Source organism: Mobula hypostoma, chromosome 8 (assembly GCF_963921235.1).
Source record: "Mobula hypostoma chromosome 8, sMobHyp1.1, whole genome shotgun sequence".
Classification (NCBI taxonomy): Eukaryota; Metazoa; Chordata; class Chondrichthyes; order Myliobatiformes; family Myliobatidae; genus Mobula; species Mobula hypostoma.
In genome coordinates, this window is record NC_086104.1 from 2,259,108 (window position 1) to 2,276,995 (window position 17,888).

Genomic DNA, 17,888 nt, shown 5'->3' on the forward strand with positions numbered 1-17,888 from the left:
GAAGGATGGTTGTAGTTGGGAGCTGAATGTCCAAGGTTACACGTTGTATTGGAGGGACAGGAAGGTAGGCAGAGAGGGTGGCGTGGCTCTACTGGTAAAGAATGGCATCAAATCAGTAGAAAGATGTGACATAGGATCGGAAGATGTTGAATCCTTCTGGGGTGAGTTAAAAGGATGACCTTCCAGGTTGGAGGAGGCTCGGCAGGTGAAGCTAATGACTCAAATTATCGGCTGATATAAGCAAGGCTCGCTCTAGGGGAGCGGCCTCGTCGAGGGAAGTGCCTTGTGAGAAAAGTGCGAGTCTTTTGTTCGGGAGTCTTCGGCGAGGAGGCTGAGAGAGGAGACTACGCCGCAGTTGGAGAGGGTGAGAAGTGGTGAAGAGATGACCGCTAGGCTGATTCAGTGTGCTGCGTGCATGATGTGGGAGGTCAGGGACACTGATGGTGCCTCTGGCTCCTACACTTGTGGAAAATGTGTCCAGTTTCAGCTTCTGAAGGACCGTGTTGCAGCACTGGAGAGGAAACTGGATGATGTCAGGTTAATCCGGGAGAACGAGAGTTTTCTGGACAGGATCTACAGTGAGGTCATTACACCGAGGATACTGGAAGAGAGAAGGGGGGCGACAATGAGCAAGGAAAGGATGCTTGAAGTACAGGAGACCCCAGGGGATGTGCCACTCGTAAACAGGTTCACCCTCTTGGAAGCTGTCGGGACAGAAGACAGTGCCAGTCTGAGAGGCGGTCAGCTCTGCGAGTCAACAGTTGGCACTGAGGCAAACCCGAGGAGACAGACGTCAGATAGAGCCGTGGTAGTAGGGGACTCCATAGTGAGAGGTACAGAAAGGAGTTTCTGTGGCAACAGGCGAGATTTAAGGATGGTGTGTTGCCTCCCTGGTGCCGGGATCAAGGATGTCACGGACCGATTGCAGGGAATCCTCAAGAGTGAAGGTGAACATCCGGAACTGGCGGTGCATGTTGGCACAAATGACGTGGGGGAGAAGAGGAAAGACATTCTACAGCGTGACTTCAGAGAACTTGGAAGAAGGCTGAAAAGTAGGACTTCCAGGGTGGTTATCTCCGGTTTGCTTCCAGTTCCCCGTGCTGGAGTGGGCAAGAACAGGGAGATAATGGATCTGAATGTGTGGCTGAGGAACTGGTGCAGGAAGCAAGGATTTACATTCTTGGACCACTGGGGTATGTTTCGGGGTAAGGATGAATTGTACAAAAGGGACGGGTTGCACCTTAATAAGCGGGGCACCAGCATTCTGGCAGGCAGGTTTGCCTCTGCAACACGGGTGTGTTTAAACTAAGTAGTGGGGGGGAGGGGACGAACTGGAAATATAAGGATGGAGATAAAGGGAAAGTGAGAATAAGAAAAGTTAAGAAAGACAGCAGAATCAACAGAGCAGAAAGCTCAAGAAGGGATCGTACAGTATGGCCAAGTGAAATAGGAATTGATATGGGAGGTGAGGGGAGTAATGAATTAAAAGTATTGTATATGAATGCACGGAGTATAAGAAATAAAGTAGATGAGCTTGAGGCACAGTTGGAAATTGGTAAGTATGATGTTGTGGGAATAACAGAGACATGGCTTCAAGTGGACAGGGCCTGGGAAATGAATATTCAAGAGTATACGTCCTATCGAAAGGACAGACTGATGGGCAGAGGGGGTGGGGTGGCTCTGTTGGTGAAGAATGATATTCAGTCCCTTGCGAGGGGGGACATAGAATCAGGAGACGTAGAGTCAGTATGGATAGAACTGAGAAATTCTCAGGGTCAAAAAACCCTAATGGGAGTTATCTACAGGCCCCCAAACAGTAGGCTGGGTGTGGGGTGTAAGTTGAATCAAGAGTTAAAATTGGCATGTCGCAAAGGTAATGCTACAGTTGTTATGGGGGACTTCAACATGCAGGTAGACTGGAGGAATCAGGTTGGTACTGGACCCCAAGAAAGGGAGTTTGTGGAATCCCTCCGAGATGGATTCTTAGAACAGCTTGTACTGGAGCCTACCAGAGAGAACGCAATTCTAGATTTAGTGTTGTGCAATGAACCGGATTTGATCAGGGACCTCGAGGTAAAGGAGCCATTAGGAGGTAGTGACCATAATATGATAAGTTTTAATCTACAATTTGAGAGGGAGAAGGGAAACTCGGAAGTGTCAGTATTACAGGTGAACAAAGGGAACTATGGGACTATGAGGGAGGAGCTGGCCAAAGTTCAATGGAACAATACCCTAGCAGGGATGACAGTGGAACAGCAATGGCAAGTGTTTCTGGGAATAATGCGGAAGGTGCAGGATCAGTTCGTTCCAAAAAGGAAGAGAGATCCTAAGGGGAGTAAGGGGCGACCGTGGCTGACAAGGGAAGTAATGGACAGCATAAAAATAAAAGAGAGAAGTATAACATAGCAAAGACGAGTGGGAAGCCGGAGGATTGGGAAACTTCTAAAGAGCAACAGAAGGTAACTAAAAAGGCAATACATGGAGAAAAATGAGGTATGAAGGTAAACTAGCCAAAAATATAAAGGAGGATAATAAAAGCTTCTTTAGGTATGTGAAAAGGAAAAAAATAGTTAGGACCAAAATTGGCCCCTTGAAGACAGAAGCGGGTGAATTTATTATGGGGAACAAGGAAATGACAGATGAGTTGAACAGGTATTTTGGATCTGTCTTCACTAGGGAAGACACAAACAATCTTCCAGATGTAATAGTGGCCAAAAGACATAGGGTAATGGATGAATTGAAGGAAATTTATATTAGGCAGGAAATGGTGTTGGATGGACTGTTGGGTCTGAAGGCTGATAAGTCCCCGGGACCTGATGGTCTGCATCCCAGGGTACTTAAGGAGGTGGCTTTAGAAATCGTGGACGCATTGGTAATCATTTTCCAGTGTTCTATAGATTCAGGAGCAGTTCCTGTGGATTGGAGGGTGGCTGATGTTGTCCCTCTCTTCAAGAAGGGAGGAAGAGAGAAAACAGGGAATTATAGACCAGTCAGCCTGACGTCAGTGGTGGGAAAGATGCTGGAGTCAATTATAAAAGATGAAATTACGACACATCTGGATAGTAGTGACAGGATTGGTCTGAGTCAGCATGGATTTACGAAGGGGAAATCGTGCTTGACTAATCTTCTGGAATTTTTTGAGGATGTAACTGTGAAAATGGACAAGGGAGAGCCAGTGGATGTAGTGTACCTGGACTTTCAGAAAGCCTTTGATAAAGTCCCACATAGATTAGTGGGCAAAATTAGGGCACATGGTATTGGGGGCAGAGTACTGACATGGATTGAAAATTGGCTGGCTGACAGAAAACAAAGAGTAGCGATTAACGGCTCCCTTTCGGAATGGCAGGCGGTGACCAGTGGGGTACCACAGGGTTCGGTGCTGGGACCGCAGCTGTTTACAATATATATTAATGATTTAGATGAGGGAATTAAAAGTAACATCAGCAAATTTGCCGATGACACAAAGCTGGGTGGCAATGTGAAATGTGAGGAGGATGTTATGAAAATGCAGGGTGACTTGGACAGGCTGGGTGAGTGGGCAGATGCAGTTTAATGTGGATAAATGTGAGGTTATCCACTTTGGTGGCAAGAATGGGAAGGCAAATTATTATCTAAATGGAGTCAAGTTAGGAAAAGGGGAAGCACAACCCTTGGAAACCAGTGATCACAATATGATTGTGTTCAACTTGAAATTTGATAGGGAGAAAGTAAAGTCTGATATAGCAGTATTTCAGTGGAGTAAGGGAAATTACAGTGGTATGAGAGAGGAATTGGCCAAAGTAAATTGGAAGGGGATGGTGACAGGGATGTCAGCAGAGCAGCAATGGCGTGCGTTTCTGAGAAAAATTAGGAAGTTGCAGGATAGATGTCTTCCAAAAACGAAGAAATAGTCAAATGGCAAAATAATACAACAGCGGTTGTCAAGGGAAGTGAAAGCTAATGTAAAAACAATAGAGGGCAAACAACAAAGCAAAAATTTGTTGTAAATTAAAGGATCGGGAAGCTTTTAAAAACCTACAGAGAGCAACTAAAAGAATTATTAGGAGGGAAGAGATGAAATATAAAAGCAAACAATGTCAAAATACACAGTAAAAGCTGTTTCAAGTATGTAAAAAATAGAGATGAGTGTGGATGTAGGACCGCTAGAAAATGAGGCCGAAGGAATTTTAACGGGGGACAAGGAGACGGCGGATGAACTAAATGGAGTGTTTTGCAGCATTCTTCACTGTGGAAGACACTAATAGTGTGCCAGATGTTGAAGGGTGTGAGGGAAGAGAAGTGAGTGCAGTTACTGTTACAAGAGAGAAGGTACTTAAAAAGCTGAAAGACCTAAGGGTACATAAATCACTTAGACCAGATGAAGTGCACCTTAGGGTTCTGAAAGAGGTAGCGTTAGAGATTGTAGTAGCATTAGAAATGATCTTTCAAAAATCATTGGACTCTGGCATGATGCCAGAGGACTGGAAAATTGCAAATGTCACTCCACTCCACTCTTAGAAAGGAAATTATGTTGGAATTTTTTGATGAGATTACGAGTAGGATAGATAAAGGGGTTGCAGTGTATATTCAGTCTTTCAGAAAGCCTTTGACAAGGTGCCACACATGAGGCTGCTTAGCAAGTTCAGAGCCCATGGTATGACAGGAAAGTTACTCACATGGTTAGAGCATTGGATGATTGGTGGGAGGCAGTGAGTGGGAATAGAAGGATCCTTTTCTGGTTGGGTGCCAGTGACTAATGGTGTTCTGGAGGGTTCGGTGTTGGGACCACTTCTTTTTATACTGTATATCAATGATTTAGATGATGGAATAGATGGCGTTGCTGCCAGCTATGTCTGTCTCTTCATTGGCTATGTAGAACAGTCCATGTTCCAAAAGTTCCATGGTAATACACCCCAGCTCTTCCTCCGATACATTGACGATTGCATTGGTGCTGTTTCATGCACCCATGCTGAGCTTGTTAATTTCATCAACTTTGCCTCCATCTTCCTCATTGCCCTTAAATTTACCTGGTCCATCTCTGACACCTCCGTCCCCTTTCTCAATCTGTCTCCATCTCTGAAGACAAACTGTCACCTGATATCTTTTGTAAACCTAGCAATTCCCAGAGAAATCTTGACTGTACCTCTTCCCACCCTATCTCCTTTAAAAACACTATTCCCTTTTCTCAGTTCCTTCACCTCTACCGCTTCTGTTCCCAGGATGAGTCTTTCCTTTCCAGAACATCAGAGATATCCTCCTTCTTCAAAGAACAGGGTTTCCTTTCTACACAACTAATGCTGCCTTCACATTTCCCAAACATCCACACTCACCCCATCTTAACAATGATAGACTTCCTCGTGTCCTTACCTACCACGCCATCAGCCTTCGCATCCAACACATTATTCTCAGCAACTTCTGCCATCTCCAGAAGAATTCTACCACTAAACATATCTTTACATCCCTCCCCCATCGCTTTCCCCAGGGATTGCTCCCTCTGTGATTCCTTTGTCCATTTGTCCCTCCTTGCAAGTGGCCAAAGTGCTACACCTGCCCATTCACCTCCTCCCTCACCAGCATCCAGTGCCACAAACAGGTAACACTTCTGGGGTTGTCTGTTCTGTCCAGTGCTCCTGATGCAGCCTGATCTACATTGCAGTGACCCATTGTACATTGCGGGACAGCTTTGTCAAACATCCCCGCTCCAACCCCAAAAGCAGAACTTCCCAGAAGCCAACCATTTAATTCCAATTCCCATTCCCATTCTGACATGTCAGTCCATGACCTCCTCTCATGCCAGCTTCAGGGTGGAAGAGCAACACCTTATATTCTGTATGGGAAGCCTCCAACCTGATGGCAAAATTATCAATTTCTCATTCCAGTCAAAAAATTTCCCTTCCCCTTCCCTCTTCTTTTATTCCCCACTCTGGTCTTTTACCTGTTCTCACCGGCCTGTCACCTCCCGTTACCCCTCCTTCTTCCCTTTCTCCCATGGTTTACTCTCCCCTCCGATCAGATCCCTTCTTCTCCAGGCCTTTACCTTCCCACCCATCTGGCTTCATCTTTCACCTTCCGGCTGGGGTCTTCCCCTTGCCTTTCCAGTCCTGATGAAATGTGTTGGCCCAAAATGTTGACTTGTTTATTCATTTCTGTAGTAACTGCCTGACTTGCTGAGTTCCTCCAGCAATTTGTGTGTGTTGTTTTAATATTGTTACATGCCAATTTCAACATTTAAGGAAAATATGAATCCATACAGCATATTGGATAGGAGATGCATGGAAAGCAATAGACCAGGTGCAGGTCAATGGGACAACAATGGGGAGATGGGCTGAAGGGCCTGTTTCTGTGCAGTAGGGTTCCGTATCTCTATGTAGTAAGATAGAGTGGAAAGCTTGTCTTGCACACTGTTCATACAGATCTGATCATTACGGTGTATATCTGCGTGAAGTTCTCCCTCAGGTCACTTTGAAATCATCCCCTCTCACCTTAAATTATCACATGAAGGGTCCTGGACAGAAACACCAAATGTTCACTCCCCTCCATAAATGCTGCCCAACCTGCTGAGCTCCTCAGCATCTCGTCTGTGTTTCCAGCATCTGGAGAATCTCTAGTGTTTTTAAGCATATTGCTCACGTACTGCTGGTGTTCAGGGCAGCAAAGAAGATCCTCCATCTCTGTCTGACCTTGAACAAAACCAGTTTTGGTCCTGGCGGTGTTCAGGGTTTCCTTCAACATGCCAGTAGCTTCCTGTCAGTTTGCACAACCCTCAGCCATGCGAGTTCCCGGTGCAGACCATAAGACAGAGGAGCTGAAGTAGGCCATTTGACCCATCAATTGAATCCTTGCCTCAGTCATATTCTGTTTTTACACTGTGGGCATCACAGTATTACACGGTCACATTGTGTTTTTCCCCTGTTATATCGATGTATTACATGGTCACAGTGTGTTTTTCCCCTGGTCTATCCAGGAGACTAGTGTTGAAATTGCAGGGGCCCTGGCAGAAATATTTAAAATGTCGCTGTCTACAGGTGAGGTGCCGGAGGATTGGAGAGTGGCTCATGTTGTTCCGTTGTTTAAAAAAGGATCGAAAAGTAATCCGGGAAATTATAGGCCGGTAAAGTTAACGTCGGTAGTAGGTAAGTTATTGGAGGGAGTACTAAGAGACAGAATCTACAAGCATTTGGATAGACAGGGACTTATTAGGGAGAGTCAACATGGCTTTGTGTGTGGTAGGTCATGTTTGACCAATCTATTGGAGTTTTTCGAGGAGGTTACCAGGAAAGTGGATGAAAGGAAGGCAGTGGATATTGTCTACATGGACTTCAGTAAGGCCTTTGACAAGGTCCCGCATGGGAGGTTAATTAGGAAAATTCAGTCGCTAGGTATACATGGAGAGGTGGTAAATTGGATTAGACATTGGCTCAATGGAAGCCAAAGAGCGGTAGTAGAGAATTGCTTCTCTGAGTAGAGGCCTGTGACTAGTGGTGTGCCACAGGGATCAGTGCTGGGTCCATTGTCATTTGTCATCTATATCAATGATCTGGATGATAATGTGGTAAATTGGATCAGCAAATTTGCTGATGATACAAAGATTAGAGGTGTAATAGACAGTGAGGAAGGTTTTCAGAGCCTGCAGAGGGACTTGGACCAGCTGGAAAAATGGGCTGAAAAATGGCAGATGGAGTTTAATACAGACAAGTGTGAGGTATTGCACGTTGGAAGGACAAACCAAGGTAGAACATACAGGGTTAATGGTAAGGCACTGAGGAGTGCAGTGGAACAGAGGGAGCTGGGAATACAGATACAAAATTCCCTAAAAGTGGCGTCACAGGTAGATAGGGTTGTAAAGAGAGCTTTTGGTACATTGGCGTTTATTAATCAAAGTATTGAGTGTAAGAGCTGGGATGTTATGATGAGGTTGTTTAAGGCATTGGTAAAGCGGAATCTGGAGTATTGTGTTCAGTTTTGGTCACCAAATTACAGGAAGGATATAAATAAGGTTGAAAGAGTGCAGGGAAGGTTTACAAGGATGTTGCTGGGACTTGAGAAACTCAGTTATAGAGAAAGGTTGAATAGGTTAGGACTTTATTCCCTGGAGCGTAGAAGAATGAGGGGAGATTTGATAGAGGTATATAAAATTATGATGGGTATAGATAGAGTGAATGCAAGCAGGCTTTTTCCACTGAGGCAAGGGGAGAAAAAAAACCAGAGGACATGGGTTTAGGGTGAGGGGGGAAAAGTTTAAAAGGAAAATTAGGGGGGGCTTCTTCACACAGAGACTGGTGGGAGTATGGAATGAGCTGCCAGATGAGGTGGTAAATGCGGGTTCTTTTTTAACATTTAAGAATAAATTGGACGAATACATGGATGGGAGGTGTATGGAGGGATATGGTCCGTGTGCAGGTCAGTGGGACTAGGCAGAAAATGGTTCGGCACAGCCAAGAAGGGCCAAAAGGCCTGTTTCTGTGCTGTAGTTTCTATGGTTTCTATCGATGTATTACACGGTCACATTGTGTTCTTCCCCTGGGGTATCGATGGATTTCACAGTCACATTGTGTTTTTCTCAACATAGAAACATAGAAAACCTACAGCACAATACAGGCCCTTCGGCCCACAAAGTTGTGCCAAACATGTCCTTACCTCAGAAATAACTAGGCTTCGCCATAGCCCTCTATTTTTCTAAGCTCCATTTACCTATCCAAAAGTCTCTTAGAAGACCCTATCGTATCCACCTCCACCACCGTTGCTGGCAACCCATTCCACGCACTCACCACTCTCTGCATAAAAAAACTTACCCCTGACGTCTCCTCTGTACCTACTCCCCAGCACCTTAAACCTGTGTCCTCTTGTGGCAAACATTTCAGCCCTGGGAAAAAGCCTCTGACTATCCACACGATCAATGCCTCTCATCATCTTATACACCTCTATCAGGTCATCTCTCACCCTCCGTTGCTCCAAGGAGAAAAGGGCAAGTTCACACAACCTATTCTCATAAGGTATGCTCCCCAATCCAGGCAACATCCTTGTAAATCTCCTCTGCACCCTTTCTATGGCTTCCACATCCTTCCTGTAGTGAGGCGACCAGAACTGAGCACAGTACTCCAACTGGGGTCTGACCAGGGTCCTATATAGCTGCAACATTACCTCTCGGCTCCTAAATTCAATTCCACGATTGATGAAGGCCAGTATACCGTATAATATTGATGTATTACCTGGTCACAGTATGTTTTTCTCCTGGTATATCGACCTATTACACAGTCACATTGTGTTTTTCCCCTGACATATCAATATATTACATGGTCACATTGTGTTTTTTCCATATGATTTGATGTATTACACGGTCATACTGTGTTTTCCCCTGGTATATTGATTCTTCGATGCATCACGGATTATTCGACAGCCTCTCATTTGAAAAGTCCATCAAACCATAAGACATGGGTGCAGAATTAGGTCATTTGGCCCATTGAGTCTGCTCTGCCATTCAATCATGGCTAATCCTTTGTTTTCTCCTCCTTAACCCCATTTTCACAGCCTTCTCCCCGTAACCTTTGATGCCATGTCCAATCAAGAATATATCAATCTCTGCCTTAAATACATTTATCAACCTGGCCTCCACAGCCACTCGTGGCAACAAATTCCAGAAATTCACCAGCCTTTGGCTAAAAAGACTTCTCCATATCTTTGTCTTGTATGGATTCCCCTCTATCCTGAGCTGTGCCCTTTTATTTTGACTCTCCCACTCTGGGAAACATCCTTTCCACATCTACTCTATCTTGGCCTTTCAACATTGGAAAGTTTTCAATGTGATCCCCACCTCATCCTTCTGAATTCCAGTGAGTACAGACCCAGAGCCATCAAATGTTCCTCGTATGATAACCCTTTCATTCCCGGAATCATCCTTGTGAACCTCCTCTGGACCCACTCCAATACCAGTACATCTTATATAGCCCCAGCATCACACCCCTGCTAGAGTCCTAGACCCTTTGAACACAGTGGCAGTCTCCTTAGCCCATCTAATATGTTACAACCTATTACTCTGCCTGTTCCCAGACCACATCTCTCTGATACCCTCCCATCCATATCTGTCTTCATTTTGTTGTTTCACCCACTTCCACCACTTGTGTTGGACACTCGCACCACCTTCTGCATGAAGAAATTCCCTCTCCTTTCACCTTTCACCCTCAACCCATAACCTCTTGTTGTACCTGAATGAAAAATCCCTGCTTACATTTTCCCTATCTATACCCCTCATAATTCTTATACCCGAATCAAATCTCCCTCACTCTCCGACACACCAGGGAATAAAACCCCAATCTCTTCAAACTTTCCCTGTTGCTCAGGTCCTCAAATCCTGGCAACACCCTTGTAAATAGGCAAAAAGGTACTGGTCTGAGTAAGGAATCTGATACGAGAGGAGAGTGGGACATGGGAGAAAGGGAAGGTAAGAGGGGGAACAAAGGTAGGTGAGGAGATGAGGGTATGATACGCTGTAATCCTGTCCTCTCTCGCCCTTGGAACTCCATGGGTACAAGCCCAGACAGCCCACCCTTCCCTTGGAAGACAATCTCTCAGTCTGGTCAAGCCTCCTCTGGGCAAGGGGTCTTGCCTCAATGAGAAGAGCAGTGCTGCTGATGTGGTCTCACCACTTCCCTGTGCAATATGGCACAACCTCCCCCAACTGCTGTTATGTTCAATTCCATCTTGTAATGGGCAAACATAAAGAAGGAACAATAAATCAGCCATGATGGAATGGCGGAGCAGACTCAATGGGCCGAATCACCTAATTCTGCTCCTATGCCTTACGGTCTTATGTCTTATGAGGGGTATGGATAATCAGGCTGCAGGGAACGTATGCGCATGAGTGTGAGGACATCCGACATAGAAGAATTAGCCCATTCAGTCGTGGCTGATTTATTATTCCATTCTCCTGCCTTCTGCCCGTATCCTTTGACACCCTGACTCGTCAAAAACCTATCAATCTCCACTTTAAATACACTTGGGCTCCACAGCCGCCTGTGGCAATGAATTCTACAGATTCACCACCCTCCAGCTAAAGAAATTCTCCCTAATTACTCCAATATGAACTGCCTTGTGGTGGTTGCTGGCAACTGGGTCACTGATGGCAGTGCAGGTGTGTCTAAATACAGAGGTGAATCACCTGCTTAGGCCAGGTGGTTGTGTGGAAGCTCCTGGGTCTGTTTGTCCAGGAGTCAGAAGCCCAATGTTTGCAAGACTGTGAAGCCAAGGCTAGGGCCCGGAGGCCCAGAGGCGGCCTGCCCTGGTGTTTGGGGCCGGTCTATACGTGTGTGTGAGTGGGAAAGGGGCTTGTTGTGCTGTTCCTGTTACTGGTGTAGTCCTGTTGGACGCTTTGGGAATGTTATGTTGGTGCTGCAATGTGTGACAGCACCTGCAGGCTGCCCTCAGCCCTCAGCCCATCCCCAGGCTGTTGGTACTAAGGATGCAATTCACTGCATGTTTCAATCTGCATGCACCATGGTAGTGTAATGGCTTCTTTATAACGTTTCACTGCTAAGGCTAATGTAATGGCTTCTCTGTAATGTTCACTACTGAGGTAACGGTTTCTCTGCAGCAGCCATGTTTGGGTTATGGCTGGAGATAACAGGACTATAGTTATGCATGTTAGCCAATCAGAGATTGTTGCTTTGTTTTGTGTATCTGGAAAGATGTTGTTTCCACAGTCTTTTGTCGAGGAGAGAGGAAGAGGGAGGATGCGTGTGGAGAGAGCTGGTAGACCACCGGACGGAGGTCCGAAGGTCACGACGCTCGGAGGAGATCGATGGTGGACGAATGACTACTGAGTGAGCTCCAACGTGAATTTTGACTTTCCTTGAATTTGGCCCTTTTTAAATTTTCATTATTAACCCTATATTCGGATTAAGATTCATTAAGTTCAATCATTTAATTGCATATAGTGTACTGTCTGATATTTTGCGCTGTGGATTTGTAACGGAGAGTACATTACACAGCATCCACGCAAACATGATTACCCAGTTTAGCGGGGCCAAAGGCTGCTCTCCCTCAACGAACACGAGCTGGACGAGCCTGGGGGTTACAGTAGCATAGTGGTTAATGTGACATCATCGCAGATCTGGACATCAGAGTTTGTGGTTCTGCTTTCAATTCCAGTGTCCTCTGTAAGGAATCTCCGTTCGCCCTCTCAATGGAATATGTGGGCTCCCACCGGGTACTCTGCTTTTCTCCCAGACAGACCAGGTAGGTGAATTGGTCGTTGTAAATAGTTCCCTCATTAGACTAGGATTAAATTAGGGGTTGCTGGCAGTGAGGTTCTAGAGGCCGGAAGTGCTGTATCTGAATCAGGACCCAAGGAGAGATTAACATGGGCAGGTGCCCAGTGTCAAACTGTATCTGAATCGGGACCCGAGGAGTGATTAACATGGGTGGGTGGCCAAATTTATTTATTTAGGGATGCAACGTGGAATAGCTCCTTCTGGCTGATCGAACCGTGTCACCCAACAGCTCCCGCCAAGCCTGATTTACTCCAGCCTAATCACAGGACAACTCACAATGACTGATTAACCTACGAACAGGTGCATCTTTGTACTGTGGGAGGAATGCAGAACAGCTGGGGAAAACCCATGTGGTTACGGGAGAACGTACAAATGTCCTACAGAGGACGCTGGGACTGAATTCTAAACTCCAACACCCCGAGCTGTAGCTGCATCTCACTGACTGCTATGCTACCATGGCCTCATTCTACAGTGAATGATTCTACCTCATGTAGTTACACAGCAGAGAAACAGGCCCTTCAGCCCAAGTCATCCAGGCTGACCACCTGAGACAGTTCCATTTTCCTGCATTTGAATGACCACATTTCTGATTGGCTGATCCATTAAAATAATTCACCGTCATTGATTGGCAGGACCAGGCAACTGAGAGACCCACCTCTTCTGCTGTCTTCACATTCTTGCCTGAGCCTACCTTAATAGGAAAAGGAAAGATTCTGCAGATGCTGGAAATCTACACAAGGAACTCAGCAGGTCAGGCAGCATCTGTGGAGAAGAATAAACAGCTGGCCTTTTGGGCCAAGACCCTTCTTCGGGATTGGGAGGGGAGGGGGAAGAAGCCAGAATAGGAAGGTGGGGAAATGTGAATGAATACAAGCTGACAGGTGAGACCAGGTGAGGGGAAGGTGGGTGGAGGGAGGAGGGGGAGTACAAGCTGACAGGTGAGGGGAAGGTGGGTGGGTGGAGGAGGAATCTGAAAGGGGAGGATAGTGGATCATGGGAAAAAGGGAAGGCTCATGAACTGATCACACAGCATGACTAGAGTATTTTCCCTCCAATCTATTTGTGCACAGGACAGAGGAATGAACAGTAAGCCATTCGATATCAGAACAACAAAACCGTTGCCTCCTCCACCAACTGAACAATTTACCAGATTCTCCACATTCTGTGAAAGTTCAGCTGCAGCTTTGCCGGACGGTGCCTGGTACCTCCAGTTCATCAAGCACGTCCTGTTTAACAATTTCCTAATGTGGCTTAAGATTCCAGATAACATTGCGCGAGGAAAGGTCTGAGAAAGCGCAGGTATCACCAGGCACAGCGCCACATGAGTTAAATACTAAACGGGATCAGATAGACGAGAAGAAGCCTTCTCCCTCCAAACACAGGCAGCCAGTTCTGTGTCCAGACCAAGACCAGGCTGGTCTCCCCCACACCCACTGGCCCCTCCTGCTGCCTCCTCAGTTAGCGATGGGTTTGGCCTCTCCAATCCGCACACGGGCCTGGTCCACAGCATCCAACAGGTTCTTGGAGTCCACAGCCAGCGTGTGGGCTGCTGTCAGCATCTGCTTTTTGCACTCGTCCCTCAGTGAGGTGACGGCATTCTGCTGAGCCAGTTTCATCTTGTTGATCAGCTCGGCGAGGTCCTTGTTCAGCAGCTTCTGCGTGCCCTCGATCTGCAAAAGACCACTCCACACTGTAGTGAATCTGTGGGATTCGCTGCCACAAATAGCTGTGGAGGCCGAGTCATAGAACATAGAATAGTACAGGCCCTTCGGCCCACAATGTTGTGCCGACCCTCAAACCCTGCCTCCCATATAACCCCCCCACCTTAAATTCCTCCATATTCCTGTCTAGTAGTCTCTTAAACTTCACTAGTGTATCTGCCTCCACCACTGACTCAGGCAGTGCATTCCACACACCGACCACTCTCTGAGTAAAAAACCTTCCTCTAATATCTCCCTTGAACTTCCCACCCCCTACCTTAAAGCCATGTCCTCTTGTATTGAACAGTGGTGCCCTGGGGAAGAGGCGCTGGCTATCCACTCTATCTATTCCTCTTATTATCTTGTACACCTCTATCATGTCTCCTCTCATCCCCCTTTCCTTCAAAGAGTAAAGCCCTAGCTCCCTTGATCTCTAATCATAATCCATACTCTCTAAACCAGGCAGCATCCTGGTAAATCTCCTCTGTACCCTTTCCAATGCTTCCACATCCTTCCTATAGTGAGGTGACCAGAACTGGACACAGTACTCCAAGTGTGGCTGAACCAGAGTTTTATAGAGCTGCATTACTACATCGCGACTCTTAAACTCTATCCCTCGACTTATGAAAGCTAACACCCCATAAGCTTTCTTAACTACCCTATCCACCTGTGAGGCAACTTTCAGGGATCCATGGACATGTATCTCCAGATCCCTCTGCTCCTCCACATTACCAAGTATCCTGCCATTTACTTTGTACTCTGCCTTGGAGTTTGTCCTTCAAAAGTATACCACCTCACACTTCTCCAGGTTGAACTCCATCTGCCACTTCTGCATCCTATCAATGTCTCTCTGCAATCTTCGACAATCCTCTACACTATCTGCAACACCACCAATCTTTGTGTTGTCTGCAAACTTGCCAACCCACCCTTCTACCCCAACATCCAGGTCGTTAATAAAAATCATGAAAAGTACAGATCCTTGTGGGACACCACTAGTCACAATCCTCCAATCTGAATGTACTCCCTCCACCACGACCCTCTGCCTTCAGCAAGCAAGCCAATTCTGAATCCACCTGGCCAAACTTCCCTGGATCCCATGCCTTCTTTCTGAATAAGCCTACCGTGTGGAACCTTGTCAAATGCCTGACTAAAATCCACATAGATCACATCCACTGCACTACCCTCATCTATATGCCTGGTCACCTCCTCAAAGAACTCTTTCAGACTTGTTAGACACATTCTGCCCTTCACAAAGCCATGCTGACTGTCCCTGATCAGACCATGATTCTCTAAAAAATTGGCTCACCTAAGGACTGGGAGAAATTCAGAGTTCAGCAGAGGAGGACAGAGGGCTTAATTAGGAAGGGGAAAAAAGATTATGAGAGAAAACTGGCAGGGAACATAAAAACTCACTGTAAAAGCTTTTATAGATATGTGAAAAGAAAAAGATTGGTTAAGACAAATGTAGGTCCCCAACAGACAGAAACAGGTGAATTGATTATGGGGAGCAAGAACATGGTAGACCAATTGAATAATTACTTTGGTTCTGTCTTCACTAAGGAGGACATAAATAATCTTCCGGAAATAGTAGGGGACAGAGGGTCCAGTGAGATGGAGGAACTGAGTGAAATACATGTTAGTAGGGAAGTGGTGTTAGGTAAATTGAAGGGATTAAAGGCAGATAAATCCCCAGGGCCAGATGGTCTGCATCCCAGAGTGCTTAAGGAAGTAGCCCAAGAAATAGTGGATGCATCAGTGATAATTTTTCAAAACTCTTTAGATTCTGGACGAGTTCCTGAGGATTGGAGGGTGGCTAATGTAACCCCACTTTTTAAAAAAGGAGGGAGAGAGAAACCGGGGAATTATAGACCGGTTAGCCTAACATCGGTGGGGGGGAAACTGCTAGAGTCAGTTATCAAAGGTGTGATAACAGCACATTTGGAAAGCGGTGAAATGATCGGACAAAGTCAGCATGGATTTGTGAAAGGAAAATCATGTCTGACAAATCTCTCAGAATTTTTTGAGGATGTAACTAGTAGAGTGGATAGGGGAGAACCAGTGGATGTGGTATATTTGGATTTTCAAAAGGCTTTTGACAAGGTCCCACACAGGAGATTAGTGTGCAAACTTAAAGCACACGGTATTGGGGGTAAGGTATTGATGTGGATAGAGAATTGGTTGGCAGACAGGAAGCAAAGAGTGGAAATAAACGGGACCTTTTCAGAATGGCAGGCAGTGACTAGTGGGGTACTGCAAGGCTCAGTGCTGGGACCCCAGTTGTTTACAATATATATTAATGACTTAAATGAGGGAATTAAATGCAGCATCTCCAAGTTTGCGGATGACACGAAGCTGGGCGGCAGTGTTAGCTGTGAGGAGGATGCTAAGAGGATGCAGGGTGACTTGGATAGGTTAAGTGAGTGGGCAAATTCATGGCAGATGCAATTTAATGTGGATAAATGTGAAGATATCCACTTTGGTGGCAGTAACAGGAAAACAGATTATTATCTGAATGGTGGCCGATTAGGAAAAGGGGAGGTGCAACGAGACCTGGGTGTCATTATACACCAGTCATTGAAAGTGGGCATGCAGGTACAGCAGGCGGTGAAAAAGGCGAATGGTATGCTGGCATTTATAGCAAGAGGAGTCGAGTACAGGAGCAGGGAGGTACTACTGCAGTTGTACAAGGCCTTGGTGAGACCACACCTGGAGTATTGTGTGCAGTTTTGGTCCCCTAATCTGAGGAAAGACATCCTTGCTATAGAGGGAGTACAAAGAAGGTTCACCAGATTGATTCCTGGGATGTCAGGACTTTCATATGATGAAAGACTTGATGAACTAGGCTTATACTCGTTGGAATTTAGAAGATTGAGGGGGGATCTGATTGAAACGTATAAAATCCTAAAGGGATTGGACAGGCTAGATGCAGGAAGATTGTTCCCGATGTTGGGGAAGTCCAGAACGAGGGGTCACAGTTTGAGGATAAAGGGGAAGCCTTTTAGGACCGAGATGAGGAAAAACTTCTTCACACAGTGGTGAATCTGTGGAATTCTCTGCCATAGGAAACAATTGAGGCCAGTTCATTGGCTATATTTAAGAGGGAGTTAGATATGGCCCTTGTGGCTAAAGGGATCAGGGGGTATGGAGGGAAGGCTGGTGCAGGGTTCTGAGTTGGATGATCAGCCATGATCATACTGAATGGTGGTGCAGGCTCGAAGGGCCGAATGGCCTACTCCTGCACCTATTTTCTATGTTTCTATGCTTCTATGTTTCTAAATGCCCATAGATCCTATATCTAAGAATCTTTTCCAACAGCTTTCCCACCACAGACGTAAGGCTCACTGGTCTATAATTACCCGGACTATCCCTACTACCTTTTTTGAACATGGGGACAACATTCGCCTCCCTCCAATCCTCCGGTACCATTCCCGTGGACAACGAGGACATAAAGATCCTAGCCAGAGGCTTAGCAATCTCTTCCCTTGCCTCGTGGAGCAGCCTGGGGAATATTCCGTCAGGCCCCGGGGACTTATCCGTCCTAATGTATTTTAACAACTCCAGCACTTCCTCTCCCTTAATATCAACATGCTCCAGAACATCAACCTCACTCATATTGTCCTCACCATCATCAAGTTCCCTCTCATTGGTGAATACCAAAGAGAAGTATTCGTTGAGGACCTTGCTCACTTCCACAGCCTCCAGGCACATCTTCCCACCTTTACCTCTAATCGGTCCTACCTTCACTCCTGTCATCCTTTTTTTCTTCACATAATTGAAGAATGCCTTGGGGTTTTCCTTTACCCTACTCGCCAAGGCCTTCTCATGCCCCCTTCTTGCTCTTCTCAGCCCCTTCTTAAGCTCCTTTCTTGCTTCCCTGTATTCCTCGATAGAGCCATCTGATCCTTGCTTCCTAAACCTCATGTATGCTGCCTTCTTCCACCTG

At 46.1% G+C, this 17,888-nt stretch overlaps 1 protein-coding gene across 4 annotated transcripts in view; it reads right to left on the reverse strand.

Moving 5' to 3' along the window:
* Positions 1-8,473: 8,473 nt before the first annotated feature.
* Positions 8,474-17,888, reverse strand: part of ptk2ba (protein tyrosine kinase 2 beta, a) — a 212,456-nt gene continuing 203,041 nt past the window's right edge. For 2 of the 4 annotated variants that reach the window (XM_063055389.1, XM_063055390.1), the window contains exon 31: positions 10,586-13,915. In XM_063055389.1, coding sequence (XP_062911459.1) covers positions 13,700-13,915 — 216 coding nt within the window. In that variant the 3' untranslated portion in view covers positions 10,586-13,699. Of the gene's footprint in view, positions 13,916-17,888 lie in introns of all 4 variants that reach the window. The other 2 variants (XM_063055392.1, XM_063055391.1) reach the window with 2 other exon arrangements.